General features: G+C 46.9%; 2 protein-coding genes across 2 annotated transcripts; one reads left to right on the top strand and one right to left on the bottom strand.

The window, feature by feature from the left end:
* Positions 1-56: 56 nt before the first annotated feature.
* Positions 57-9172, bottom strand: ZCCHC10 (zinc finger CCHC-type containing 10). The gene is made up of 4 exons (XM_040078463.2): positions 9052-9172; positions 6740-6901; positions 3886-3927; positions 57-501 (listed from the first exon to the last, which is right to left on the bottom strand). The coding sequence occupies exons 1-4, from the start codon at positions 9090-9092 to the stop codon at positions 225-227; spliced, it is 522 nt and encodes a 173-aa protein (XP_039934397.1). The 5' UTR covers positions 9093-9172; the 3' UTR covers positions 57-224.
* A 2698-nt stretch (positions 9173-11870) lies between these two features.
* HSPA4 (heat shock protein family A (Hsp70) member 4) lies at positions 11871-27762 on the top strand. The gene is made up of 19 exons (XM_040078157.2): positions 11871-12030; positions 16071-16128; positions 17735-17875; positions 18078-18200; positions 18653-18752; positions 19141-19274; positions 20562-20806; positions 21164-21240; positions 21509-21660; positions 21783-21889; positions 22227-22360; positions 22799-22980; positions 23340-23426; positions 23872-24024; positions 24498-24623; positions 25328-25435; positions 25707-25826; positions 26220-26381; positions 26585-27762. The coding sequence occupies exons 1-19, from the start codon at positions 11924-11926 to the stop codon at positions 26777-26779; spliced, it is 2511 nt and encodes an 836-aa protein (XP_039934091.1). The 5' UTR covers positions 11871-11923; the 3' UTR covers positions 26780-27762.
* The last annotated feature ends 163 nt before the right edge of the window (positions 27763-27925 follow it).

Genomic DNA, 27925 nt, shown 5'->3' with positions numbered 1-27925 from the left:
AAACTAAAAAAGTAAAATCTTCCATAAAAGGATAAACCACAAAAATACTCTCTCAGTAAGTCTCACGTGCCATTTAATACCTTCCATGTCCTATGAACAACTACGCAAAACACTTAGAAATTTGAGCAGTAGAAATGTTGACCACTGAATGTTTGGCAGCCGTGTGCTCCAGCCCCCTGGGAGGGCGGTGTCACTCACTCCACACCAGTCCTGCACCTCCCCAGCTATTTCTTCTTCTTCTTCTTTGGGGGCTCATCCTCAGAGCTGCTGTCTGTGCTGCTGCTGCTGCTGGAGGAGGAGCTGGAATCCGACTCAAAGTCGGAGGAGGAGGAAGAGCTGCTGGAGGAGTGGGAGGAGGAGGAGGAGGAGGAGTTGCTGTCCTCACTGTCACTGTCTGAGGAAGAGGAGGAGGAGGAGGTAGAGGAGTCCTCGCTGTCAGAGGAGGAGTCACTGGCTGAGCTGTCACTGCTGCTGCTGCTGGAACTGGTCACACTCTTGGACCTGAGAGAGAACAAAGAGCTGAGCACGCCCGGCCAGAGCCCATCACACCGTGTTCCCTCTGCTCTGTCGTAATAATCCAAAGAGCAACTGTTTGCCTTGAAAATTTCCATGCCTCACCATCGAAATTTCGAGGACTCACCATCCATCTAAGATGAATTCCTGTGCCCTCCCCTCCCTTTTCCACTCTTGGATGAATGGATTTTGGCCATTTGAGCAGTGGCAGAGTGGCCTCAGGACATGACATAACCCAGCAGGGCTACAGAGAGAGGCAGGGAGGAAAAGCTGGCCAGGATCTGGTTCCTTGGCCTGAGCAGGGGCTTTGCTGGCCTCACTATTACCTTGGGGAAAATGACCCGGGCTCAATCCCTGCCTCACCATTGCAACAGCGAAATTCTGCCACTGCAAGAGTCAGGGGAGGTTTCAGCAGTGACTTCACCAAGGTCAGAGCTGTTCTCAGCAAAAACTGTTCTTAGATTACTCCTGGCAAAAGATCCCAAAGTACCTGCCACTACAGGATGCTGGTGTTTTCCAGGTGGAAGAGAAGGGTGGAAACAGTCCAAGGTCAAAACAGACTGAACACAGCAACGAGGATTTCTGTATGCTCTGCACTTCTTTTTTTTCACGTTCAGCCCTTCCTGGGGCCAATGTTCTCAAGATCAATATCTCTGATTAAGGGCGGTGATATGAATTCCAAGAAAGTACAACTCAATTCTTCCAGGGATCTTTCCCCGAAGTACAAGACACTGATTCATCTCCCTTCCCACCAGAGTCAATCAAGGAGCATCCAAAAATGTAAATTATGATGATGCAGAATCTTGTTTCCATTAGAAAACTAATGCAGTATTTTTATCAGAGGGTTTGGTTAAATGTAACAACTCAGGAAGTGCCTGTGTTAAAGCTATTGAAGAGTGTGAGGGTTTTTCATCATATCAGCCCTGTCAGCTGACAAACGTGGGTGTGGATTAAACCACAAAGCACTGAAGTTTTTATAACACATCTGCAATCTGCTATCTCTATGTGCAGACACAACAACTGTTCATTACAGATGAATCTGTAAGGGCTGTTTAAACACTGACTTTTCTGGGGAAAAACAAGCACTAAGACACGGAAAATAAAAAATATGGGAGCAGTAGTTTCAGTCTGAGCAGTTCCACGAGATAGGCAGGAATCTGAGTAACTCTGAACTTGCTTTTCCTGATCACCTACAGAATCCATAGCAGCAATCCATGGATATCCAGTGTTCAGGTTTATTCCAAAACCCACTCCCAGAAACATCGGGATATTGCACTTAAAGCTGCCTCTCCCAGAGGGAAGCGAGAGCTGGGGCAGGGAGAGGAAACAGGCAGGAGCTTGTTCTCAGGAGAGGCAACACGTGGGCTGCTGGTACTGACAGCAGGAGGATGGAGATGGGAACAGGTAAAACTCCAACACAAAATACAGTCTGGGAAGGCAGAGGCTGCAGGCTGGGAATCTGAGGTTCTGGGGTTTATCACACCTCTGTGACAGCACAGAATTTTTAAAGCAGGTACCATTCATCTTCCTCAGGACAAGTTTCTATGCGTTTATGTCTGATTCTGTCCCCTGTGTGGGTCAAGTGCTGTTGGAGACCTAGGAGTCACCCCAGGGTGGCACCCCGCTCTGCCCTGTCACCCCCAGGGTGGCACCCCGCTCTGCCCTGTCACCCCCAGGGTGGCACCCCGCTCTGCCCTGTCACCCCCAGGGTGGCACCCCGCTCTGCCCTGTCACCCAACCCACAATTGTGGGCACAGCCACAGCTGGGGCCTGAGGAAAGGAGGGAAAGGGGAGGGAACGAGGACACAATCCTGCCCTTCAGCCAGGCGGATTTACCTGTGCTCCAGTATCAGGTGGGCTCTCAGCGGGTAACTCAAGCATTCCAGGTGGGACACTGAGGCCAAGGAGCAGCTGGAAGGTGGCTCTGTCACCCGAGGTCACAGGGCTCTGCAGCAGCTGCTCTGCCTCAGCCTGTTTTTCTGGTTAGGCCTGAGCTCCCTTATTAGTGTTTATATCAAAATAAACACACTCTGTGGAAAGGTTCGTGCTCCTCCTGCCAGAACCCAAGCTTTTACAGAGTTTTATTTTAAACCCTGAACTTGTAGATTTGCTGGATTCTCCACATTTACTTCTTCCCATATTATAATAAAAATGTAAACAGCAAACAGAATGGAAAGAGACTTATATTGATGGATTCTCTGCTTGCATAGAGGCAGGAGAATAATACAAGAATTTACAAGAGTTAAAATTTCAACAAAAAAAGTGCCCAAACAACTCCCCTCTCCATGATCCCTTTTGCTCTGTCCATTTTTGCAACGGTTTGGAGCTCAAACATTCTGTAAATAATTATGCCAGCAAAGGCTGCAGTGTCTGGGGAAGCTGAGGCAGGACGAGGCCTGAGCTGCCAGGCTCAAATCCAGTTAATTCATGATCTCACCAGTCCTGAGTAACTCCAGTAATAAACTGGCACTTCTGGGAAAGCAGCCTTTGCTAAAACACACTGAGACAGCCCAGCATTCCAATAAACCACATTCCACAGGACAGCCTGGAATAAAGGAACACTTCAGTTCTGCTCTGCCTTATTTACTGCCTGCCACACACAGCAAAGGCCTGGCCTTTAAACACCTCCTGAAAACTGGGTTAGATCAGGCAGAGACAGAGAAGTGACAATAAGGGGGAAGAGATGCTGGGGCTGTTACTGCACAGACATTCCCCAGTGCAAAACTCCCAACACGGTGCCAGGAGTGTTACAGGCACAGCTCTGGCTGCTCCTCCCTTCCATTTGCTAAAAAAGCAAATTCCCAAGTAAACACAAATGCAAAGTACAAACAATGTCAAAAGAGTTCTTGGCTCCAGTCGGAACTTGGAGACAGGCAGGGTCATTTCCTGGATTTTGGTTTAGTTTGGGAACAAGGCGGGGGGGGGGTTGTTTGGGTTTGGGGCTGGGTTTTTTAGGATGTTTTATTTCATCCCCTAGACAAAACTTGAGAGAGAGAGAACTGGCAGGAGAAGGGAATGAAAACAGCAGGAATCAGAGCTGGATGGGCAGGTGAAGCAATGAGAGACCAGAAACCCCCATTTCTTGTTTCAGGGACTCCTGATGGACTCCGAGGCAGACATAGGAAGACTTTTATTGCTACAGCTAGACCACGCAGGGGGAGGAAAATCAGCAGGGAGAAAAACAGAATAAAATGTGGAGAGTTTTTGGACAGGGAAGAGTAGAAATTCTCCAGCTGTCTGTGGGACAAAAGCTGGAAACAGCTTTTAAAAGCTCAAAAGCAGTAAAGGCAAAGCAGTAAAACCAAAACTTATTTGCAAAGTTGACTTTTGCCACCCCACTCCCAAAGTCCTGCAGTGCCAGTCCCCACATACCTTTTTTTCTTGGTCTTCTTTTCTGCAGCACTTTCTCCAGTGCTAATTAAGAGGGGGGGAAAAAATGGCTTTGATTAATGCAATAGGAAAATTAAATAAATAGCAGCATGCTGAGGCTGAGTTTAATATTCAAAGGGCACTGGGCAGCTCAGTCCTGCGCAAAGCAGAGCAAAACCCACCTATGAGCCAGGGAAGGAAAACCCAGCAATGCACCTCTGATTTTCTGTGCTATTTATGCTCTACTCTCCCCTCTGCCTCCTTTTGTACAGACAGCAGCAGCTGGGATGTGAAAGGCCCAGGAGAAAAGGATACAAAGAAGCTGTGTGTAACTATACTTAACAATAAGTGAATTGATTGAAATCAAGGGTAAAAGCTTGCCTTGGCCTGTAGCTTTCACATTTATTTCAAGTGCAAACAGAAACAGAAAAATCCATTTATATTGATGCCTTCCAGCTATGCCTTTCATATTCCCAAGTGTTCATCCCCTCACACAGTTTTAGTGCTGCCACAGAAGAAAATTCTTTGTGTGCCACCAGAAAAATGAGATTTCTCCAATTTTTTTTCATTTTCACACAAAAGGTATGACAAGATTATCATCACCCAAGAGTTTACCACACTCCCCTCCTGTGGGCAAGGGGAAGATTCACTGATATTCAGACTCCAATCCCTCCCGTCCATATTTACATTCCCAAGGCCTCAGACCCTCTGCAGGTAACCAGGGGGGTCCCAGGTAAGAGGAGTCACTGTGTGAAGAGAATTAATCCCCAAAGCACCTTTGAGGAGACAGGAGTGAACTCAGGGAGTGCCTCCCTCTCGTGTGTAAGGTGTGCGTTACTCAGGAGTTACTTCTCTGTTCTGGACACTCCCTCGCCCTCAGAGCCATAAACCAGCTCAGGGCTGGGCTCAGAGCTCCGACAGCGCCAGGAACGAGCATACCCTCAGCTCCCTGCCCTCCCAGCCCTGCTCTAGCCTGGGCAGGCACTGAGGGCCCCACTGACACCTCCAGAATCGTGGGGCCAACAGCACAGGGAGCCTGGAACAACTGGGAAAAGAGATCATGCTGAAATAGCCTGGATGAGGTTGTCAGAGGTAAATATTGACCTTTGCAGGCTGGGTTTGCATTCTGGTTAATGATTCCTGTGTGGCTCTTTAAAGGGGGTGACACAGGCTCTCCAAAGCAGACCTGTGGGAGACCCAGCTTCTCCTAAGGCAAGGAAGAACATCCCAGAGAAAGGGACACAACAACACAAGTGAGACCAGGAAGTTGTTTTTCTGTGAAGAAAAAGCTTCATCCTTGGAAGTGCAGAAGTGGCAGCTAAGGAACGGGATCCCTCCTGGCACAGCTAAGGAGCTTATGATGACATAAGCCCTGTGAACCCAGCCCCATTTTCCAGCATTTAACACTGCTCACACCTAGGGATTACTCAGGCTTCCTTTCACAAGATGATTTTTCCCAGCACATGCCTCTCACTGTAAGAGCCCAAACCTCCTTTTGTGCCAGTCCTGTAACTCCCACAGAAAAAGATCCCAAACTCAGATTCAAGCCCAAGGACAGGACAAGGAATTTCACCCTCAATTCACCATTCTCCAGTGGTAACCTGCAGAATCCACCAGAAAAGGGGCAGAAAAGCAACAAGGAAATAATCTGAGCCTTAAACTCAAACTTAGCCTAAAAATCTTGAGTCTCTGAAGAGACTGCCTCCAAATGGCGCCAAGTGTCAGAGTCCAAGCACTCCTGATCTATCTACAACTCTGGCTGAATCTAATTACTTCACAATTACTCACCGGATTAAAATCCATTTCAAAATCAATTACTTTACATCACTCTCCTCACAAGCTAATGAGTCTCCACTCAGGGCAGGGTTTCAGCCCTGTGACTCAGAATTGCTGCTGAGCTGGAGCAGCTGAGCAGGCCCAAGAGCCCTGCCTGCCTGAGCTCCCACCCCTCCCTGTCCCATCAGCAGGCACAAAGGCTGGGAACGCTCTCCCTACCTCCCATCCTGCCAGGGGGATGAGCTGGAAGTGACTGAGGACACAAACCCTCAGGAATTCCAGGTGCAAGGAGTGGCACTGGGAGTGACCCTGTCCCTCTCCAGCTCCAGAAACCAAACTGGAGTGGCAGAAATAACCCTGACACGCAGGAATTTCATGGAAAACTGAGGTGCTGCATTACTTTTGCCTCTGCTTGTTAAAACAATTATTAACCTGGGGGGAAAGCATTAAAATGTATTCCCAGGCAAAGTGGAAAGGAAATCAAGTGCCACATGCGGAGTTCTGTTTGGGTTTCTCTGTTCCTGCCACTTTCTCGGCTGTCACAAGAGGAAATAATTGTGCAATTCAGTGAGGTGGTTCTACTTCATGCGTGAGTTCAAGCTGATAACCCAGCTCTCTTCACCTGTGTGACCCCTGCAGCTCCCAGGGAGCAGCAGGAGCAGGGCTGGGCCAGGTGTAACTGCAGCTCTGAACAGCAAAACACGGGCAAGAATTGCTGCTTTGCTATAAAACATTTACAGCTTTCACAGCCATCTGCTTGGACTGCACACAAACATGAAATCAAACAACCGAGGAATCCAGGAAACTACTCCACTACCACAAAGGCTCCAGCTAATCTAACTCTGGCTCAGTGCATGGTTTTTGTTTCAGACAGGCTGAAACAGTTTTAAGTGTTAAGCAGGTGTTAATGAAATTAAAATGTTGATTTTAATTCTCTGGGACCTGAGTGTACATATTTCACCTAGCACACAAATCAGCTCTAACATTAAGCACACATCCCACAGTCTGGAGAAAAAGATCATAGGAAATGGTCTAGGACAACATATTTTTTTTAATTCCAATTTCATCCTGCCAGTCTTACCTCTGCTGCAGGAGGAGTTGCTTTTCCTTCTCCTTAAGGATTTTGGCCAGCTGAGCTGTCCTTGAAGGCCTGTGCAGGTATTTTCTCTTCCCTTTACATTCATATGTCCAGTGGCCAAACTCCAAACACTTCTGACATCTCACATGCTGCTTGTTTGCCTCCCTAGAAAAATGCAGAACTGCTTAAGTAACTCATTCCAGGTCTGTTCTACCCCATGAAAAAAAAAACAAAATACTTAGTTTATCATGCATCTCTAATCAAGCTGTGATTAAACCAGATGTTCACAGGTGCTGCAGGTTTCCTTTTGAATCAGGACATGGGTAGTTAACACCAATTAGACACAAAATTCAGGCAAACAGATGTCTGTTTATCAAAACATTTTCACATGGGAACAATCACACTGCTCAGTTTGCTGCTATCCAACAGCTGAAGGTGGTGCTGCCTTCAGAGAAATCACTGAAATTCTGTATCAGGACAAAGAGCAGCAGCTTCATTTCCAGTTCCTGAAATTTAACACCCAAGTCCCAATCTGCTCAATTCTCACCCCCAGCCAAGGACTCTCTGAGAGGCTCCCAGTAAATCCAGGAGCTGGTAAAGCCTGGCACAAGGTTTATCTTTGGGACAACCAGATTCCTAACCCATGACAACAGTGAATCAGGGAAGGAAAAAGACCCCTGTTTTCATGCTGGAGCTCTTAGGCTGCTCTTCTGAAGTTCTTCAAAGCTGTTTTGCCTCCTCTCCCAGCTGCTCTGCTCCTTCACAAACAAGGGAACTCACCCAGCCTGGAGACTGCTCAAGGTCACATCCAAAATTAGTTCTGAGCTCAGGGCTGTCACCTCAGTTCCCTGCCACTGCTGCCTCTTCCTGACACCTTCAGGTTTTGTTCCAAGCACCAAAATATGAATTTTTCAAGGCCAACCCATCTACCTGAAATTGCAGCCTGGCTGATCTAGGAAGCTCCCAGATTCGTGTATGAGCATGAAGTGACAGACCAGCAGTGAGCATTTTTCCCTTTTCCAGCCAAGCTGTGAACTGATTCTCCCTCAGCTTCAGCCACCACTTTTTTGTGCCGGTTCCTGAAGGGAATCTTGTGCTGAACATTCCTCCCTTTATCAATGCAGAGCATTTGACTTCATTCTCAAGCCTCAGAAATACTCAGCTAAAGCAGCACAAAAACCTAATTAAACTCCCAAGCTGCAGAGCACAATGAACTTGGACCTGGGCAGGAATCACAGCATCTGGGAATGAACAGAACCCAACAGCTCACAGGGTTTGCTTTGCCTTTGTCTCCTTGCCACAGCAGTTACAATCAGCAGAGTGATGACTGCCTCTCCTCATCATCAACATAAACCCCCAAAATTCAGTGTTTGTCACTCTCAGACCCCAAGCCTGGAGGAAACACTGACAGAGGGACAGCTCAGCACAGACCCAGCGAACACAAAGACATCAAATCTAAAAAACGAGTCCTTAAAATAACAACTGAAAAGAACAAGTATTCCAGGAGTGCTTTGAAATCCCAAGTTACTTCCCACTGGAAAATAGAAATTATTACTAAATTACAAAGAAATTGACCACATTCTGCACATTGTGATTGGGAAAAACCCCCACAGTCCAAAAATTGAAACAAGAGAAATAAATGAATTTAAGGAAAAAACACCCAAAGCAGCAAAGCAGAAAAACCAACGCCAGCACTCCACGGGAGCAGGACACACATCTGCCGCACTTCACAAACAAGCAAAACTGTGCTTTCCTCGTTTCGGGGCTCTGCAATCAGATCCCTTCGGTGCTGAGCGAATGACTCGATAGCACCGTCCCCGACTCCGCAAGAGTCGCTCGCTCGGCTTTTCTTTGCCTTTCTGACAGCTCCGCAAACTCATCACAGTAACACGAACCTGAACGTTACTGTCTCCCGCGTGAGCTGTTGAGTGTGCGAGGAGGAGCAGTGCGGTGACCCCGTGCCCCGGGAGCTCCTCCCCGCACCCCGAGCCCCGCTCCCACCGAGCGCCAAGGGCCAACAGCTCCCTCAGCCTCTGCACAGCCGCTCCCGCGGAACGCGCCGGGCAGGAAAGGACGCGCCCCGACCCTCGAGTCCAAGCCCCGGCCGGCACGGGACACCCGAGGCCGCCATCGTTTCGCCCCAGCCGTGTTTTGGGGCGATTTCCCCTCAGCCGAGCTGCGCCCGCCCGGGACAGAGCGCGGCGGCGGTGTGGAGGCCTCAAAGCGCCGGGAAAAGGCCGGGCGCCGCGGCCGCACCAGCGCCCGCCGCTCCGCAGCCCGTGCCCGCCCAGCGCGGCCCCCCCGGTCCCACTCACGCTTGTCTGCGGGCAATCAGCCGGTGCATGGGCGTCGCCATCTTAACGCCCGGGCCGGAAGTGAGGCTGCCGCGGGGAACGGCGGGATTACAGGGGGCCGCGGGGCGTGCCGGGACATGTGGGCCTGTGGGCGGGGGGGGCCGCCATGGAGAGAGTCCTCCAGCGTCATAGAGAGCAAGGGAGTCCTCCGCGGCCATAGAGCGAGTCCTCCGGGGCCATAGAGAGCGAGACACCCGAAACCATAGAGAAAGGCTCCTCCAGCGGCCAGAGCGGCAGCGCCCGTGGGCCTACACTCTCTATCGCCCCTGCCGTTCTCACCACGTTGCAGCGCCCGGGCCCGGTCGCTGTCTCCGTCCCTGTCCCTGTCTTGGGTACTTTGCGGTTTGTCTGGTGAGCAGTCATCCAGCTCTGATAGTTTTAATTTGTAAACCCATGATATCTAATTATCTTTCTGGTTTGATGGAAAACTATGAAACCGGAAGGAAAGGAAACTTATCATTTTAATATTTATTACCCTGCAAATTCTTGAGAAAACTGGTGGAAACGGCTCCTGGCTAACTTCAGTAGCAGAGGGAGGTGGGATTTTGGTGAACTGGGTTATCTGTGGGGTGAATTGTGTCAGAGGGCAAGCTGATTGCCAGATCCCTCAGCGGAGGGGATCACAAAGCCCTTTCCTATTTGAATATCCCAGAATAGCCCGATGGACCTGACGTCAGGTGACGTGTGAGGGCTATTTACAGCAGCCCAAGGAAAAAAGCCGGTGACAGATACCAGCCAGGGATTATTTTAAGCCCGCATTCGTGGTCGTGTTTGGCTGGCGTTAATGAATTCCGAGACTGGACTGGAATTGCAATGAACTGTAAACTGAGGCTGGAGTTTCTGGGAGGACACCGGGACACACGGTGCTGCTGGAGTTCCAGTGAAATCGTATCTCTGTTCCGTATGCACATCACAGGAAAAGGAGGGTGCTGGGTGTGCCAGGCAAGGATTTATAAGTGAGCAAGTTTTGGACAAGTCTGCAGACTGGGATCAGCAGTGCCCAGGGCACACAGTGAGACAAGCACTGAATGAAGCACAGCGTGGATGCTCTGAGGAACGCTGCGTGTTACCAGAACTGTCTGCTGAGGCTGGCAGGGCCCCTCTCCCCCAGCTCATCCTCGTGCCCAGGGCAGCAGCCCTGGCAAAGACCCAGGATCATGTGCCAGCGCAGGGTCACTCCAGGGCACTCCAATCCCCTCTGACACCAAGCTCCGCTCCCCGTCTCTCTTTGGAAAAACGAAGTGAAAAGCCTAAAAGGAAGCTGGGTTCCCTGTGGCTGTGGGCTGTACAATATTCCCCACACAGGAGCAGCAGCCAGGGCTGTTCCTTGGCACCTCGTGCTACGCTCAAGGACTGCCGAGGTCAAACACTTCATTAATATTCCGTCATTAGCGCCATGATGCAATTCCCGAGGCGATTCCCAGCAGCTGCCAGAGCAGCATCACCGGAATGGCTGAGCCATGCAATGGCTCTGGGGCACGAGCCCTTCCTGCCTGCACTATTGAGTTTCTCTGGGTGTGTTTTCTGTGTCACTAAAACAAGGAGCAGCCGTGTAAATACAGCACCGGGGACTTGGTAACGCACTGTTTGTAACACACTGCGCTGTCGCGCAGGTTTTTTTTTGGAGTGTTTCGTCATGGAATTAAAAGTATTCCTAAACACTCGGTTTCACGAAAGTCACAGATGTAAGTGTCGGGGTTAGGTTAGCGTTAGGATGAATCCACCAATCCTTCGTGCTTTCATCCCAAAGTGCTTCCCTTGGCAGAACCTTTCACACAGCCGAGGGGAGCAGCTCCAGTGTCCGCTGCCCCCTCCACTGCTGGGACCATGGAATGCCCCAGGAACTTCTAGAGATTTTAATTTTTTAAAAAATCTTTTTAGCTCTTTACAGATTCCTGATCCTTAAAAGGACTTTTCTCCCACACGCCCACACAGCACTTGGTGGCCAAACACTGCCCTGGAAAACACAATGTACTCATGCAAACTGCAGCAAGAGGGCCCCAGTGAGATATAATAATATTAAAATATTCTGGGATTATTATAGACCAAGTGTACTGTAAATCCTGCTGGACATAAAGCAATCATATGCTGATTTCTTATTGGGAGCACGGTTGGTATCAAATTATCTTTTAACACAATCTCAAATTAGGACACCTTGGATTTTCAACCCGGGATCATCAAAACCAGCCTTGGACTTTCTGCTGGAATTCGGAAACAATCAGAACATCGAATTCCAGAATGGTTTGGGTTGAAAAGACCTTAAAGATCCTCTCATTCCACCCCTGCCATGGGCAGGGACACCTTCCACTGTTCCAGGTTGCTCCCAGCCCCGTTCAGTCTGGCCTGGGACATTTCCAGGGATGTCTGAATCGCAAAATAAAAATTCCAAGGAGAAGTTTCAGTCCTTTTCTACAAAAACTGTGTCTCCAGAAAATGTACTTTTATTATCGTTACATCTCAGTGTGTGCGCTGTCTCCATCCACCACACCTGTCACCCTCTGGTCGTTACATCATGGGCAAGGAAAAACTTTCACTAAACAGCTTTTCTGTGGCAGCGACCGCCTCTCTCTGAGGGAAACAACTCATCGACCTTTGCAGCGCCGCCAAGTTGTGACTTTATCGCCTTTTTCTGCCATTCCTCGAAGCTTACGCAAGGAAATAACTTTAGCAAAGGGAAAAGGCGCCGGCCGCCCTCAGAGCCCCCCGCCCTCAGCGCCGCCGCGCGCCCCGCGCTCTCGCGAGATCTCGGCCGCCCTTAGCGCCGGCGCGGCCGCGGCCCGACGGGATCTTTCGAGAATTGCCGGTACCGCGCTCCCCCCTCAGCGCCGCCGCCATGTCCGTGGTGGGCATCGACCTGGGCTTCCAGAGCTGCTACGTGGCCGTGGCCCGCGCTGGCGGGATCGAGACCGTTGCCAACGAGTACAGCGACCGCAGCACGCCGTGAGTGAGCCCGGGAAGCGCGCTGAGGCGGCGGCAAGGCGCCCGCGGGGCCCGGCGTGGCGCGGCCGGGGAGGGAGGGAAGCGGCGGGGCCGGGAGGAGCGGAGATGTAAAGTGTTTATAGAGAAGCGGTAAAGCGCGGCAGGCACTGAGGGGGCTTCGGGAGACCCGCTCAGATGCCTTTCGTTGAATCGCAGAATCATAGGATGTTCAGGGGTTGGAAAGGACTTTAAAGCTCATCTGGTTCTGCCCCTCTGCCATGGGCAGGGACGCCTTCCACTATCCCAGGTTGCTCCAAACCCGGTCCAGCCTGGCCTCGAACACTTCCAGGGATGGGGCAGCCACCGTTTCTGTGGGCAATCTGTGCCAGTGCCTCCTCACTCTCACAGGGGAAAATTTCTACCCTATATCTAACTTAAATTTCCCTTCTTTCAATCTGAAGCCATTCCCCCTTGTGCTGTCAGTCCATTTCCTGATGCAAAGTCCCTCTCCGGCTTCCCTGTAGCCCCTTTAGACGCTGGCAGAAGCTCTGAGATGCCCGCACAACCTCCTCATTTCCAGGCTGAGCAGCCCCAGCTCTCGCAGCCTTTCGGTGCGGTACGGCCGGTTTGTCCCCCCCGAGGCGGGGCTGTGCTGGGATTAGAGGGACGGGGGCTGTGAGTGTGGAGAAAAGCATCCCTGGCTGCTGGAAGCTCCAGACCTTAATTCCCTGTGTTCATCCGCTGTGTTCTGGTAGCGCGGCTGTCATTCCCCTGCGCTCCCAGCACAGCAGGATCGGGGAGGGCAGGGCTGAGCTGGTCCCAGGTTTGCAGTGAGCCCCACGGCTTGCCCTGGGATCAGAGTTTGGAAAGCTCAGCAGCCTGCAGTGCCAGGACAAGGGGAATGGCTTCAAAACTGACAGAGGAGGTGTATCCCAATTGGATATTGGGAAGGAATTGTTCCCTAGGAGGGTGGGCAGGCCCTGGCACAGGGTGCCCAGAGAAGCTGTGATTGCCCCTGGATCCCTGGAAGTGCCCAAGTGGCCCTGGATGAGCTTTAAGGTCCCTCCCAACCCGAATCATTCCATGATACAATGTGATCAGTAAACTCTAGCCCTGCTCATGTAATGATGCCTCCTAACACATTCTCAACAGGAGTGTGCATTGCCTCCATTTATTAAAGAACTTGCTAAGAAGGAGAGAGAGAGCTGGGATAAAACTCTGTGAATGAGTTGCCAAATGAAAGTGGAAAAAGAATTTGCATCAAGAATTGGGCATCAGACCCGGAGAGGAACTGTGAGGAAAGTGTTTCTGGAGCTTCCCCTCTGTTGCAGTATGGCTTTATTTAAGCAGATCCTGAAGTAGCTGTCTCGGTGAGACAATTGCATCCTCTTCAATGTTCGGGGTTTTTTAGATCCCTCGCATCACTTCAGAAAGCCCAGAGTGACCTTGCTTCTCATCAGACAATACATCACTGTTTGCTTGCTCCTGTCTCTAAGCAATGAATAAATGGAGAAGGAAATTTTGAATTCAGCGTGTGTGCTTGAGTATCTGGAGATCTCTTAAGTGTTCTCAGTAACGTGGAAGTTTAAAGGTTAGGTGTCCTGGGAAAATATTGAATATAGAGAATATCAGAGTTTTGCTGTAATAGCTGTAGGTATTTGGCCCTCAGTGAGTAGAAGTTCTGATGATAAATATATCTATATATTTGAGATGTGAGCACAAATCTCCCTTGTTGAAGGAGATGTGCCAAATGAAATATCTGACACAGTGCATCTCTTGGGAAATAATTCAGTTATGGGAGCCTGAAGTGAAATTGCAAGAAATGAACATAATGAAAATGAGAGGGTTTGAACAGGACTTTAATCTCCAGGTACTGTTCTGCAGGAATGCAGAGAACCATTCTGCAAGCAGACCCTTCTATTAAGAGAACTTCTGCATGGTTTTTAAGTGACTTGGAATCCAAAGCCTGGTTCAAAAAGTCAGTGCTGAGCAGTTGTTACAGTGGGGAAGTCATGCAAGGTGTTGTGACTGGTTTCCTCAGGCTCTGGCTCATGGTCAGGGTTAAACACTGTGTTTTGTGTGTCTTATAATAATTTATATTATTAAAATAAACCCCACTGAGTACACTGAACTGAGTTCAGTGGCACAGATGACACTCCCACAGAATCTGCTTTCAGCTCTGGTACTTGGATTCTTCTGGAATGTCGTAAAATTTGAACTTGTGCATCCCAAGGCTGTGCAAACTGTGTTTGTCTTTGGACAGGGAAAAGTGGTAGAGAGAGAGGTAGTGGAAACTGAGAGGAAAAAAGCAAGGTAATTTAATTATTTCTGTTGGGATGAAGGGCCTTGAATTAAATGAAGTCATTGTGATTGACCTTCTGGAGCTGGTGCTGATGATCAGTGCAGAGGACATGAAGTGTCAGGGGACAGGGGATCTTCCCAGGGAGTGGCAGTGGGTGGGAGGGTGAGGAGGCGCCTTCGGATATGTGAAGCAGAGATTTGAACTTTTTAAAGTTGTTTCATTGGACCTCCGATCACTTTCACTGTGAATGTTTCTATTTAAAATGCACTGGTTAGTTATTTGGCTTCCAGAAATTGTGTAACAGTGTAATTTGTATTTCATGAGTTTACCGGCTCTTGAGAACTGATTTGGGGAATGAGAATGGTTGAAAATTCCTCCTTCTCTCCCTTCTTCTTCCTAGTTCCACTCACCTCTGTACTGAGTCCCTGCCAAGGCTCTCATCTAAATTGGTGCATTTGTGTTGGTGAGGCGGTCTTGGTTTGTGAGGTAGCTGGCTTTTTCTGTCCAGGAGAAGGGCAACAATTCATGTCCTAATTCCTTTCAGGGGATCGGAGTAAATTAATAATCAGCTCCCTGCTCTGAGTTTATTAGATTTTTACCTCCCATTCCATTGGTGTGGGCCTGAGTCTGCAGAGCACAAACTTACCTTTTTTTTTTTTTTTTTTTTTTTTTTAACTAATCTCATGAATAGTTGTTTCAAACAACTGCAGATTTATTCAGACATGGTAATTCTGTTGCAGCACATACTTTAGGGTAGGCCTTGTTGCATTTGTGAAGTTGTTAGTGAGTTGGAAGAAGATACAAACCCAATGCAGTTCTATTACCCCAGCCTTCAGGTCTGGTTTTGACAGTTTCTGCTTGGAGCGTTCAATTCCAAACCTCAGGCTGAGCTGGAATGTTTCCTGTGGCAGCCCTATGGCATCACCCTGCTGTAAAGCAGATTCTTAAGCTGCTGCATGGAGAGCAGCTTAATTAGACTGTTGGCATGTTGTGTGAGCAGTAAAGATCTGCTTGCCTAATGGCAGGGTTCCCCCTACCAGGTTTACCTCAGCAGTATGAGCAACTTGGATTAGAGGACTGGATTTTGCTTTGTTAGGGCTCCTACAGTTTGTTAAATATGTAAATCAAGAGGCTTAATCGGCCTAGGAATTTCTTCAGAAAGGAGGGTTTCTCTATTCAGAACTGCAGGCTGTCACAAAGCAGGGGGAGTAAAACACAATTTCTCTTTTTGTGCTCAATGTTATTTCAGTGGGTACAGATGAAACTCTGAAAAATCTTTCTCTGCAGGTGGTTTCTTCCTGCCTTTGAAGGGTTTGCCTTAAAACTGGAAAGCTTAGTTAGCATCTGCTACAGACGTGTAGGAGCGATTTCCTTAATATCTGATTTACGTCGTGTTTGTCTGCTGAACAGTCGAATGTTCTCCACGTTATTAGCAAGCAGCTTATCTCTGAGGGCATCACCTACACGGGCACCTACTGAGATAAGGCTGTGCCTAGTCAGTGCCTACATGGGCAGCCTGAAGGGGCATGGATGACTTTGAGGTTAGTGCTGTCCTGCAGGGAGGACCCTGGCTGTTTTAAATGCAATTATAGTGCTGGCTTTTCCCAGAATCCACAGAACGTTCCGTGCACACATTGCAGCGAGTGACCAACTTTTGTAATGGACCAAATGGTTTTAATTAGACCAGTGATCTTCTAGACACTATTGGTGCTTTTTACCCAGAAAATGTCACTGACTGACCTGACTCTTCTCCTTGCAGAGCCTGTATATCCTTTGGGCCCAAGAATCGCTCCATTGGTGCTGCAGCTAAAAGCCAGGTGAGCGTGGGGTTTGGGTGGAACAACTTCAGAGCAGCAGAGTCTGGGTTTTCTCACTGCAGGTAACAACGTCCCTGAGCTGCTGCCCTCAGCTGAGCTGCCCTCAGCTGTTCACCACGGGCTGCTGCTTTGTCATCTGCCACAGAAATCTCAGGGTTGATCCTCGCACGTAATGAATTGTACAAAATAAAGCTGTACCTCTTCAGAAATTCTGATAACTGCTAATTTTTTTTTTTCAAGTTGCGAACATAAATTCTAAAGCTAAGCAGTGGTGCTTCACCCTGCCTTAGCTTGTTCCAGTTCTTGTCCTTTATGATGGCTTTTAATTATGTGACTCTATTCTATAGAATTCCATTAAATGCATGATTTTGGCAGAAAGGAGGCATATTTGAGTGTAAATAGATAGAACTTTCTTGACCCTTTGTGGCTGAATTATAACCTAAATACCTCTCTTGGGTGTTCTTGCCCATAGTCTGAGTTTCTGTTGCTGTAGGCAGGTAAAAGTGATTTAAGGACTGAGAAGAAGTTAAGCTGATTTGTTCTACTCATGGTATTTGGGTCCTGCTCTATCAGATTTTATGTTGCTGTGTAAGTAACCTCCATACAAGATGATCTATTTTTTTCAAGTCTTCTGCAGAAAGTGATTAGTCAAACAGCTGCTTTTTCTTAGCCTATAAAGCCTAGAGATGTGTGAAGATTCTTTATCTAAAATACAAAAATCCCTGGACACTGCCATCTTATTCAAGAACAGCACAACTGTACTAGAACCAAACACAGTTGTTTTTTCTGAAACTGAGTGTCTGCTTAGCTTAACCAAATCCATTGGTGCAGAGCCCCGTAGAGATGAGTATGTCCTGCACAGACTAAACTTAGAGAACATCCAGCCCGAGTTACTTAGGAAGTAGAGACGTGCCCGAGCCCAGATCCCAGGTAATGCTCTGTGGAACAGTGCCTGTGTGCTCTCTCAGTGCCTGTGGTTTTCAGTGCGTGCCTCGCTCTGGTGTCAGTGACACAGTTCCCTTCACTTGTGCGACGTGAAGTGAGCTGGGATGGGCTTTCCCTTCTCTGTGCTGATCTCTGCCGGTAATGGAAGTCAGTCTGCCTTTTGTCACTTAAATCAAGGTGACAGTATCATCTTAGGGGACCTCCTGGCCTTTTAGAGCTTCACGAGCAGGTCCTTGAGCTGTTTTGTGAGAATATCTGTGTCTTGAGTGTCATGTGCATGTGATGAACCTGAGCTGGAGTTTACATCCACGTGCTTGTTATGTTTGGGAAATCACTGATTGTAGAGAGCAGGTGAGTGGGAAAGGGTTTTGCTGACAGTTCTAAAGAGTTCCCTACATGTACACTGTGAAATTTGAGTGCTGTATTCAATATTTTATAGACTTGGCTCAGATTTTAGCGTACATTTTATTTTCCATCTCAAATTCCTGTAGGTTCCCTGAGCAACGAGAGGGAAGTTGCCTCCCAGCACCTGTCCAGATACTGTTAAGATACAAATGACAAAAATACTCTGGTGGGAGAAGCATGAGAACAAAACTCTGTCTTCTGTTTGAAATTCAGATGGTCCCCTGCCACGTTGTATTAAAGATTTCTTTTCCTCTAGGTTATTTCAAATGCAAAGAATACAGTACAAAGTTTTAAAAGATTTCATGGTCGTGCATTCTCAGATCCCTTTGTTCAAGCTGAAAAAGCAAGCCTTGCCTATGAACTTGTCCAGCTGCCAACAGGCTCAACTGGCATCAAGGTAAGTCTAGCATGTTTGAGAAAGAGCCAGAGGAGGAAACTGATAAAGTTTCCTTTTATTCTCTATTTTGAATCTGCTCACTGTAGTTTGTGTTCTCTTTTGAATGGAAAGCCTTAATAGGGAAGGGAATAAAAGGCTGATAATGGGGATGGTTCATGGGTTCCACTGCAGTGTAATGAGTGTGCACAATTTTTATTTGAAGGCCATGTATATGGAAGAAGAAAGAAACTTTACAATTGAGCAGGTGACAGGAATGCTTCTGACCAAATTAAAGGAGACTGCTGAGAATGCCCTTAAGAAGCCTGTGGTTGACTGTGTTGTTTCTGTAAGTATGGAATCCAACAAAATACACAGAACTTAGTTACTGTCTGAACTGAAATAGCTGCAGCATTAAGTTACATCTGATTAAATTTGCCAGTAAACTTGAATGTCCAGTTTCTTTCTTTTCTGTTTAAACTGAGTCTTGCACCGCTTGGAAACTAGACTTACATCATTAATGTTCTTAAATTGCTGCTAATTGGCAGCATGAATAATATTTGATACCTATTTCTGATTATGTGCTCCAAAAATGAGTGGCTTGTGATGTGGGATGGAAAAAGGAACTTTGTCTTTATGTAATTTCTTTTTTTTTTTTTTTTTTTTGCTTTTTCTGTGTTGCAACTGCAACGAACACTGCATTTGAAGGAGGCCTCAGCTGTGCTCACTGCCCACCCTTGTAACTGTTTCCTGAAGGTGGCTCCTGTCAATGTTAATATTGGCTCTCTGACCTCCTTGCAGGTTCCTTGTTTCTACACAGATGCGGAAAGGAGATCTGTGATGGATGCTACCCAGATTGCTGGTCTCAATTGTCTGAAACTAATCAATGAAACTACTGCAGGTAATTCCTTCCTCTGCCTCTCCCAGTGTTGCAGTTTTACTACATCAAAGGACTTTTATTCTGCCAGTGAGCCTTGCTTTCTGGAATCACAGCTGATTTTATACACTTGAAATAGAGGAGTCGATCAGAAAGTTCCTTAAATTCTGGTCTGTTTTTGCATTGCTTTACGAAGGCACAAAGCTATTTGATGATTTTCTGTTTTAGTGCGGCTGAGAGAGGGGCTGGTACTGTTTAATGTTCTTCCATGTTTCTTTAGCTTTGGGAATTTGGGTTATTTAATGTCTGTAGCTTGAGAAGCACAATGAAATGCTATTGCCTATTCCTGATTACCACTTATTTTTTGATAATTACAAACCTCTATGTCCTAACCATACTTTTATTTCTGTAGTTGCCCTTGCATATGGGATCTATAAGCAAGACCTGCCTGCCTTGGAAGAAAAGCCACGGAACGTTGTTTTTGTGGACATGGGGCATTCTGCATATCAAGTTTCTGTTTGTGCATTCAACAGAGGCAAACTGAAAGTAAACAAGCTGTTACACATCCATTTTAATTATCTGTAGAACATTATCAGCACATCCATGGACTGTGGCAGGAAACTTGTCTGGCTTCAGAGAGGGGCATCCACACAGCTCGATTCACGCTCTTAAAATTGCACTTTGTCTGGAGCAAACAGTAGGGCAGGGAACTAGAGAGCTTTTGAGCAGTGTGTGGAGGAAGCAAACATGCCTTAATCAGCAGACTCTGGCAAAGAATAAAAAACCTGGATTAAATGGTTTATTCAGAAATTATCATATCTGCCTGTGCAGCTTTCAAAAAAAATGCTCCAGTTCAGTCATGAGATGTGGTGTTAAAGCAGGAATTCCTGCAGTGGTGTAAGTGACAGACATTGTTTCTGAGCCCTCACTGTGGTGCTCATGTACGAGACAAGAAACATTCCTGATTGCTTTAAGCTGCCAGTGGAAGCTCAGCAGATGACAGTGTATTTCTGAGCGTACATTGCCAAAGCATTGCTGTTTTCCAGCAAATGCTATCATTCCTTATCAGCTTATTATTCATTAATTATTACAATCTGGACTTGGCAGCTACAATACCTTTCTCATGACTGGCTGGAGAACAGATGCAATATTTAAAGCATGAGGTAGTGAAATGCAGAGAAATGTTCTGACGGCATTCATTTTCTCATAGTTTTATTTAGTGAGGAAATGTAACCTTTGTTGTTTCTCTCGGATTTGTTTTTTAAACTTGGAAGCCGTGGCAGTGTGGAAGGGGTGCTTTAGGGTCCAGAGGGCAGGGCTGTTAGCCAGTGTAGAGACCAAAGCCATCTGAAGGGATATTGAGGGTAACAAGATACTTCTCTGATTTCTGTTCCTAAAAAAATAAATTCCTGGTGAGTTTACAGAGCAGAATGAGCTGAGGTGGGTGGGCTACAGGTGTTCTTTGCAGATATTTCCTTCATCAAAAAGGAGCACCTGTCTAAAAAGTTAATGTTATTTATTTTCTTCCTGTTTTATTTTTAGTTTGTGTAATCTTGTTCTGCCCTTAGGAGGCATCCAATATTTAACTGGGATGTGCCTCAAACTGACAGTGGCTAAGCAGAATTTGGAAACAGAGATCTGCTCCCAGCACAAGCTATGGAACAGATTGAGTTGCTAAGTTCTGCCCTGTCTCCTTAAATTCCTTTTAAAGCAGTTGTCACCTCATTCCGGGAACGCTGCATTCTTTGACTTAGAGTTAACTGTATTTGAAACAAAGCACTGCTTTGATGTTAACTGCATTGTACTGTTACTGACGGGTTCCTTTCCTTTAAGGTTCTTGCTACAGCGTTTGATACAACTCTGGGAGGCAGGAAGTTTGATGAGGTGCTGGTGGAATACTTTTGTGAGGAGTTTGGGAAGAAGTACAAACTTGACATCAAGTCCAAGATCCGAGCGCTGCTGAGGCTGTACCAGGAGTGTGAGAGGCTGAAGAAGCTGATGAGTGCCAATGCCTCTGACCTGCCCATGAACATAGAGTGCTTCATGAATGACATAGATGTGTCTGGAACCATGAACAGGTAACCTTGGCTCCTCTACAAGGGGAAACCCCAGAGTGCCCTTCAGGCAGTTAAAAACTTTGTATGAAGTGTCAGCTCTTAGGACTGCAGGGAGGTGAGAAATTGAAGAACAGCATGTGCAGGAATGCTGCTGGTCAATGGCCTTGAGTTAGGAGGGAGGGCTGGGAATGTTGCAAGGATGCCAGGGTTCCTGGAACCAGGCTTTGCCTGGGAGAATATACTAAAGTATAAAGCTAGGACTGTGGGAGGGAAAACCCCGCAGTACACAGTGAAAGGGGCATTCCTTCAGTTTGGGCATCTTGTTGTTGGCAGTGTTTTTATGTGTGCTAGAGCTTTGTTCATGGCTTCTTCCAACAGAAGCAAATTTTTAGAGATGTGTGAAGGACTCCTGGCAAGAGTGGAGCCGCCCCTTCGCAGCGTGCTGGAGCAAGCCAGTAAGTGGGGCTGTGTGCTGGGGGCTCTGCGTGCAGACAGGAGCCAGCCAGAGTGAAGGCTTCCTTTGCACGTTGGACACAAGGGTTTGCCACAAACGTTTCCTTGCTTAGGTGTTACAGATTAAAAAACCTCTCTCAAGCTGAGAGCTGAAACTTTTTACTTCTCATAAACTTAGCCTAAAGTGTATCTATTAAAGCTTCTGCTTTATGATGTCGGTGTATTTGTGTGAAAGAGAAACATTTCATCTATTGTCTGACTCCTTTCTAGGGTTGAAGAAGGAGGATATTTATGCAGTAGAGATAGTTGGTGGTACTACAAGAATCCCTGCTGTAAAAGAGAAGATCAGTAAATTTTTTGGCAAAGAAGTCAGTACAACCCTGAATGCAGATGAGGCTGTGGCACGAGGCTGTGCACTGCAGGTAAGAAGTGCTGTTTGTTTTAGCTCAGAGAATATTAAGCAGCATCAGTAGGTACTTGCTGAATGAAATGCTTGTTTACTGAAAGTCTGAATGTTTGTAATGTGGCTTTTGTGCTCTTGCAGTGTGCAATTTTGTCCCCGGCTTTCAAAGTGAGAGAGTTTTCTATCACAGATTTGATACCGTATCCCATCTCTTTGCGATGGAATTCGCCAGCAGAGGAAGGCCTAATGTAAGACCAGTACAATCTTCTTGCATGTTACAGCTTAAAATTACTGGTGATGATTAGAGTAAATAACAACCCTCAGGACAGGGTATTTCCAGGGTTAAATGCCCAAGTAACACTTCCAGTTTTGATACTTGTGAAGTTAATGATGGTAGAAAACAAAACCAAGGTTGGGGGGCAGTTTGGCACTTCCTGCATGGCTGCAGGCTGTTTGTGTTACTTAACCTGAAGGATCAGGACAGTCACTTCTCAAGGAAGCTTTTCCCCTAGAGTATCTTGGAGTGTTTTGTTACCTTACCAACTGTGTTGTTGTACTGAACACAGGCTGTGTTTTCTCTTGCAGTGACTGTGAGGTCTTCCCCAAGAACCACCCTGCTCCCTTTTCCAAGGTCCTCACTTTCTACCGGAAGGAGCCCTTCACTCTGGAGGCCTACTACAGTTCCCCCAAGGAGCTGCCCTACCCAGACCCTGCTATAGGTTAGCACCATTCTGTACCTTTAACTAAGAGTCTTTTCTAGGTTTCAAGCCTTTTCTGTCTAGACATGTGCTCTGGACTTGCAGCCTACTGCAAATGCTCTCAGGACAGCATTTCAAATGGATTTGCAGTAAAATAGGTGGAGTAACATGAAGTTTATGGGCAAAAAGAGCATCCTAATACTGGAGCAAACCTGGAAGGGGTACACTGAGAGTTGTGCAGTATTTTGCTCCGGTAAAAGTAACACCAGGTTTTACATAAGGAATTCCCAATAGCTGTACCTCAGGACTGCTGAGTAAAAAAACTGGATTGTCCAACTTGAGTAGGTTTTAGCATTCCCTGAGTACATTGCAGCGAGCTGTGTCAGCAGCACTTGGGGTTTGCTTTGCATTCAGCACTTAGGTTAATCAAAAGTATTCGGTTTTTTCCTCTCTGTTCAGCTCATTTCTTGGTCCAGAAGGTCACTCCTCAAACAGATGGATCCAGTTCCAAAGTGAAAGTCAAAGTCAGAGTAAATATCCATGGCATCTTCAGTGTTTCAAGTGCGTCTCTGGTGGAGGTTCATAAATCTGATGAGAACGAAGAGCCGATGGAGACGGATCAGCAGGCGAAGGAGGAAGAGGTAACGGCCTCACTGCTCCCAGCTGCTCAGGATCCCCACAAAGCACAGCTGGCCAAGGTCCCAGGCTTGTGTGAGGATTTACTAGACATGCCCACAGCTGAAATATGAGACTGAGTACTCGTAGTATGGCACACCAGCGATAGATCTCTTGAATCCAGGACTTGAGGTATAGATCAAATTCTTAATGATGGAGCTGTGGCTTGCTGGAGCAAAGACTGGGAGCTCATAACTTATTCCTTCAGTTTTCATTATGTTTGTTTTGCCTAAAGAGCATTAGGGGTGTTAAGGGATCAGCCTAGGAACTGAAGCAGTGATCTGCATTTGTTTAATGTGTGAAATTGGATCTCTCTGAATTTCAGAAGATGCAAGTAGACGAGGAGCAGCAAAAGGCTGAAGAGCAACAGCAAACCCAGCCTGAAAATAAGGCAGAGTCTGAAGAAATGGAGGTAACAGGAGCATTTGAGACTTCATTTTCATGAGATTCCTGGGAATATGAGGAGTGTGACCACATCTGTTGCCTTTGTCATAATTCTGGAAGCTGAACTTTTATTTCAGTGCACTGGTGGTCTATTGTGATTAGAGCTTTAGAAAGGACACAACTGGCACTGATAACTGCAGACCTGTCAGGTGACCCTGTTCTGATAAAATGGGGGAACTCTCCTGTTCATGGAAGACATAATCACCTAGTGTTCAATAACTTGAATACTAGAACAGTGAGCTAGAATGTGAATGTAGCAGAGTGCCCAGGAAAGATCAGTGGCTGCATTAGTTCTCTCAGGCTTCAGCAGCTGAGGGGACAGAATGGCAGGGGGGTGCTTGGCTCTCTTGTTGATGCTGTTTTTACAGTGATGCTGTTTTTACTGTGAATGTATTGATGTATTTTTAATGCAGACTTGTCAGGCTGACTCCAAGGACAAGAAAGTGGATCAGCCACCTCAGGCCAAGAAGGCCAAAGTGAAGACGACCACAGTGGACCTTCCCATCGAGAACCAGCTGGTGTGGCAGATAGGAAAGGACATGCTCAACTTGTTCATTGAGAACGAGGTAAACTCTTCTTGCACAAGCCAAAAACATCACTTGCTGGTCTCCAGAAATGCTGTTGTTCATTAAACATGGTTAAGGATGGTCAGGGGAAGGATTAACAGGAATAAGACAAGCAGTTAGAAGTCTGAAATGAACAGTGCCCCGTGGAGGCAGAGTACATTCATTGCTCCTGCTCAGGGGGGCTCTCACTCTCAAAGGACTGTTCTGCAGGGAACCACCACCATCACCTGCAGGCACAGGGTGCAGGTCACCCTCAGGGTGGAGGTTCCTCAGCTGGAGGATCATCCTGTGCTCTATTGGACATCACACCTAAACTGAAATGACTTTTCAGTCGTGTGCTGTGTTAGAGCAGTTCTGTAAATCACAGTTGTGCAGAATCTTTGTCTGGTTTGAACTTTGGCTAACAAGGTGTCCTGGAAATAAATGTTGCATTATGAGCTTTTTAGCAAATTAATTTGACACCTTGTTCACAGGGTAAGATGATAATGCAGGATAAGCTGGAGAAGGAGAGGAACGATGCCAAGAATGCAGTGGAGGAGTACGTGTATGAAATGAGAGACAAACTCTGCGGTGTTTACGAGAAGTTCGTCAGTGAGGATGTGAGTACTGCTGCTTGATTGTCCTGATACATTGTGGTACAATCAGCAGTTGGATTTAGTAACTCTTGACCTCTATCACATACTTTGCTTACATAAATTACAAATTCAGACTTGGAATTTGAATAAATAATTGTAACCTTTCTGGCTCTGATGATAATCTACTAAATGTGGGCACCTGTGGCTGAACTGGTTGTCTAAAGATCTCTTGGCATTATTAATCAGCTTTCCCTGTTGTACTGAAGGAGTTTGGTGTGTAATGAATTTAACTCTGCTTTTAGGGGTGAGTCTGAACACCTGACTGCATCTCCATTGACTGCAATGGAGCTTTGCCAGCCTGGTGTCTGCAGGGCCCAAACTGGGACATAGCAGCTGACATTTATGGCACCTTTGCTAAAGAAAAGATTCCCTCTGTTCTCAGGCTTGCTCTTGCAGTGACAATGAAAACGTGCAGGGGATAAAAAAGCCTTTAATGTGACAGTATTTGATCTGAACTGTGGCTGTCACACATGCTCCTTCCTTGGGCCTGGGATCCACCACAAAGCTGTACAGAAGAACATTTTATTTCTTACTTTTCACTAAAATAGGATAAAGAGTTCTTTATATTCTAAAAATACAACCCTTCCAGAAAGGTCCCAGGTACCATTTAGTGCTGTTTGTCACCTAATAAACGATGTCAACTGCCTGTTTTGTGTGCGTTGCTGCAGGATCGCAATAGCTTCACACTGAAGCTGGAAGATACAGAAAATTGGCTTTATGAAGATGGTGAAGACCAGCCCAAACAAATATACATTGATAAACTGGCAGAACTGAAGGTAAGTGGGAATTTACTGAAGCTGGAGCACTTTGTTCCAGTGAGGAGCTGTCCCAGGCTGTTGGTTCTGAGGTGACAAACAGCCTGCTTTGGATTGTGTGTGAGTAGATCTCCATCAGACCTGTGAGAACAGGGCTGAGGAAGGCTCAGTCTTTCCTCTTAAGTCGAGGGAAGAGTCAGAGTTGGGAGGAGTTCAGGAAAGTTGATGTCAAACTGTGGGGATCCCTCAGTGATGCCCCATGGGTTCTGATATCTGTTGTGCTTTGTTTCAGACTCTGGGTCAGCCTATTCAGGCAAGATTCCAAGAATCAGAGGAAAGACCAAAAGCGTTTGAGGACTTGGGGAAGCAAATCCAGCAGTACATGAAAGCTGTTCATGCATTCAAAGCAAAGGTATTTCCGTACTTAATTTCTGGAAAATGCAAGGAAGTGGTACAAATACTTTCTGAATTTTAGGTAACCTGCTTCAGAAAAAAATCTGGTGCAACCTCCCAGTGAGCTTATGAGTTCTTGATGTTTTATAGATTTTCAGAAGTGGATTTTGGGCCTTGCAACACCTCAGTCTCTTTTTAATCAGGTGTTGATTTCCTCATGGAGGCAAAATGCCAGTGGCAGGAGAACTTCAGTCTCTGGTTAGCGAGCTGTGGGTGATCGGCTCAGTTGATTTGTTAACCACAGCAGCTCTTGGCTAAACGGTGTTTAGTATTTAGAAGCTAAGTTTGGAGGAAATCAGGATGCAGTTTGTGCTCAAACACTGACACAGCTGCTCCTCTTTGGGTGTTGCAGGATGAGCTGTATGAGCATCTTGATGAAGCAGACGTGGCAAAGGTGGAGAAGAGCACCAATGAAGCCATGGAGTGGATGAACAACAACCTCAACCTTCAGAACAAGAGGAGTCTTACTTTGGACCCAGTTATAAAAGCAAAAGACATACAGGCTAAGGCAAAAGTAAGTTTTTCTACATAACTCACTGTATTTCTGTGAATTTTTGTGTTTATTGCTCTGTCAGAAAACTCCAAGGCGAGAAATCTCAAAAGCACCGTGGAACATCAACCCTCACCTGGAGTATTCCCAACGCTGGATTCAAAAGTTAACTTCAACTGTGGGAGGTAAAACCACGTCTAAGGATTTGCTGTTTCCGTGTTTTCTAGGAATTGGCAAATATTTGTAATCCCATAGTGAACAAACCCAAACCCAAGGTGGAGCTGCCGAAGGAGGAGCAGAAGCCGACGGAACCCAACGGACCATTGGATGGGCAGGGAGACGCGAGCGGGACCCAGCCCCCCGAGCAGGGCTCTGCCCCCACAGCCGCAGACAAGAAGCTTCCAGAAATGGACATTGACTGAGTTTCAGCACTTGTTTATATTATTGCAAACTACAATAAAGCTTTAAGTTGTCAACTTTGTACGTTCTAAATACAAACTGAAGCAAGTGAATCCCACAGCGCTCTTGGTAAACTCTTGGAGAGGTTTGGGCAGGGCAGCAGGTCAGAACGCAGAGGGGGCGAAGGACTCGCTCAGCTCAGCAGTGTTTGCCTTTATTGATTGTATTTAGAAGTTTTGGTAGTCTAACTAGACCTCTAGGAACAGCCATAAGCTGCTTCTCCATTTTTAGTGTCCAGGCTGAGTCAGTCCTCCCTTGAAGGAGGGACGCAGCGACATCTGAAGTCTGATGTGCACCCTGCTCTTCCCTTTCCCTGTGGATCGCAGCCCTGGCACTGCAGGGAGCGCAGGGGAGAGCCAAGGCTGAGTCTTCCATTGCTCTTGGTTTTGTGTAAATGCCTGCTCTGGACTCACTCTGATTTGCACTGGAACAGTTGATGGTTACAGGAGGTTTGCAGAGCAGGGGGTGGTTCATCAGCACCTTTATCCCTTAGCCCAGACTGCAGATCAGACTCAGAATGTGCTCCTGGCCAGGGCAGTGGGTTTCTCACAAACTCCCCAGCTAATTAGGCCCTGTAAGCTCCTTGTCTCTAGTTAAATTAGCTGCTTGTAGAAAGAGTGAATACTTGTATTTCAGCTGCCTATGCTGATAGTTGATTCTGACTTGTTCCTAACTTTTTCTGGCAGGGGTATGCTTGCTTCCACGAGGCCTTCATTTGGAATGCTTGGTTTTTTGTTTTGGTTTCTTTTTTTCCAGGAAAACCAAGAACTGACGGATATGTTGGTTTGTTTTGTTTTGTTTTTTTTCTATGAGCTTTATAAAATGATTTGCTTCTAGTACTGATTGTCATTAAACTTGCAAAAATGAATTTGTATGTGTTAAAACCCAAAGCTGAAAAACACCCATTCAGTTATTGCAAGAAATAAATGCACTGGATTCTACTGGATCACCTGCTGCAGTTGTTGATTCCAACGCGGAGGGAGCGGGGCCGGGGTGGAGGGAAGGGCTGTCCCTGGTTCTTAGGGTGTGCGAGGAGCTGCGGGGCTTTGCGGCTTCCCCCGGGCTGCGGCGGCTGTGAGTTGAGGCTCCCCGTAATGAATCAACCATGG

The sequence above is a fragment of the Hirundo rustica genome, chromosome 14 (assembly GCF_015227805.2).
Source record: "Hirundo rustica isolate bHirRus1 chromosome 14, bHirRus1.pri.v3, whole genome shotgun sequence".
NCBI lineage: Eukaryota > Metazoa > Chordata > Aves > Passeriformes > Hirundinidae > Hirundo > Hirundo rustica.
The sequence above is the reverse complement of the archived record's forward strand: the minus strand, read 5'-3'. Positions and strand labels throughout refer to the sequence as shown.

Coding starts and splice junctions, on each gene's coding strand:
- ZCCHC10 (XM_040078463.2), bottom strand. CDS start 9,092: ATGGCGACGCCCATGCACCGGCTGATTGCCCGCAGACAAGC. Junction 6,902..9,051: donor CTGATTGCCCGCAGACAAGC/GTGAGTGGGACC, acceptor GCATTTTTCTAG/GGAGGCAAACAAGCAGCATG. Junction 502..3,885: donor AAGAAGACCAAGAAAAAAAG/GTATGTGGGGAC, acceptor GTTCTCTCTCAG/GTCCAAGAGTGTGACCAGTT.
- HSPA4 (XM_040078157.2), top strand. CDS start 11,924: ATGTCCGTGGTGGGCATCGACCTGGGCTTCCAGAGCTGCTACGTGGCC. Junction 21,241..21,508: donor CAGCGTGCTGGAGCAAGCCA/GTAAGTGGGGCT, acceptor ACTCCTTTCTAG/GGTTGAAGAAGGAGGATATT. Junction 23,427..23,871: donor CAGAGTCTGAAGAAATGGAG/GTAACAGGAGCA, acceptor TTTTTAATGCAG/ACTTGTCAGGCTGACTCCAA.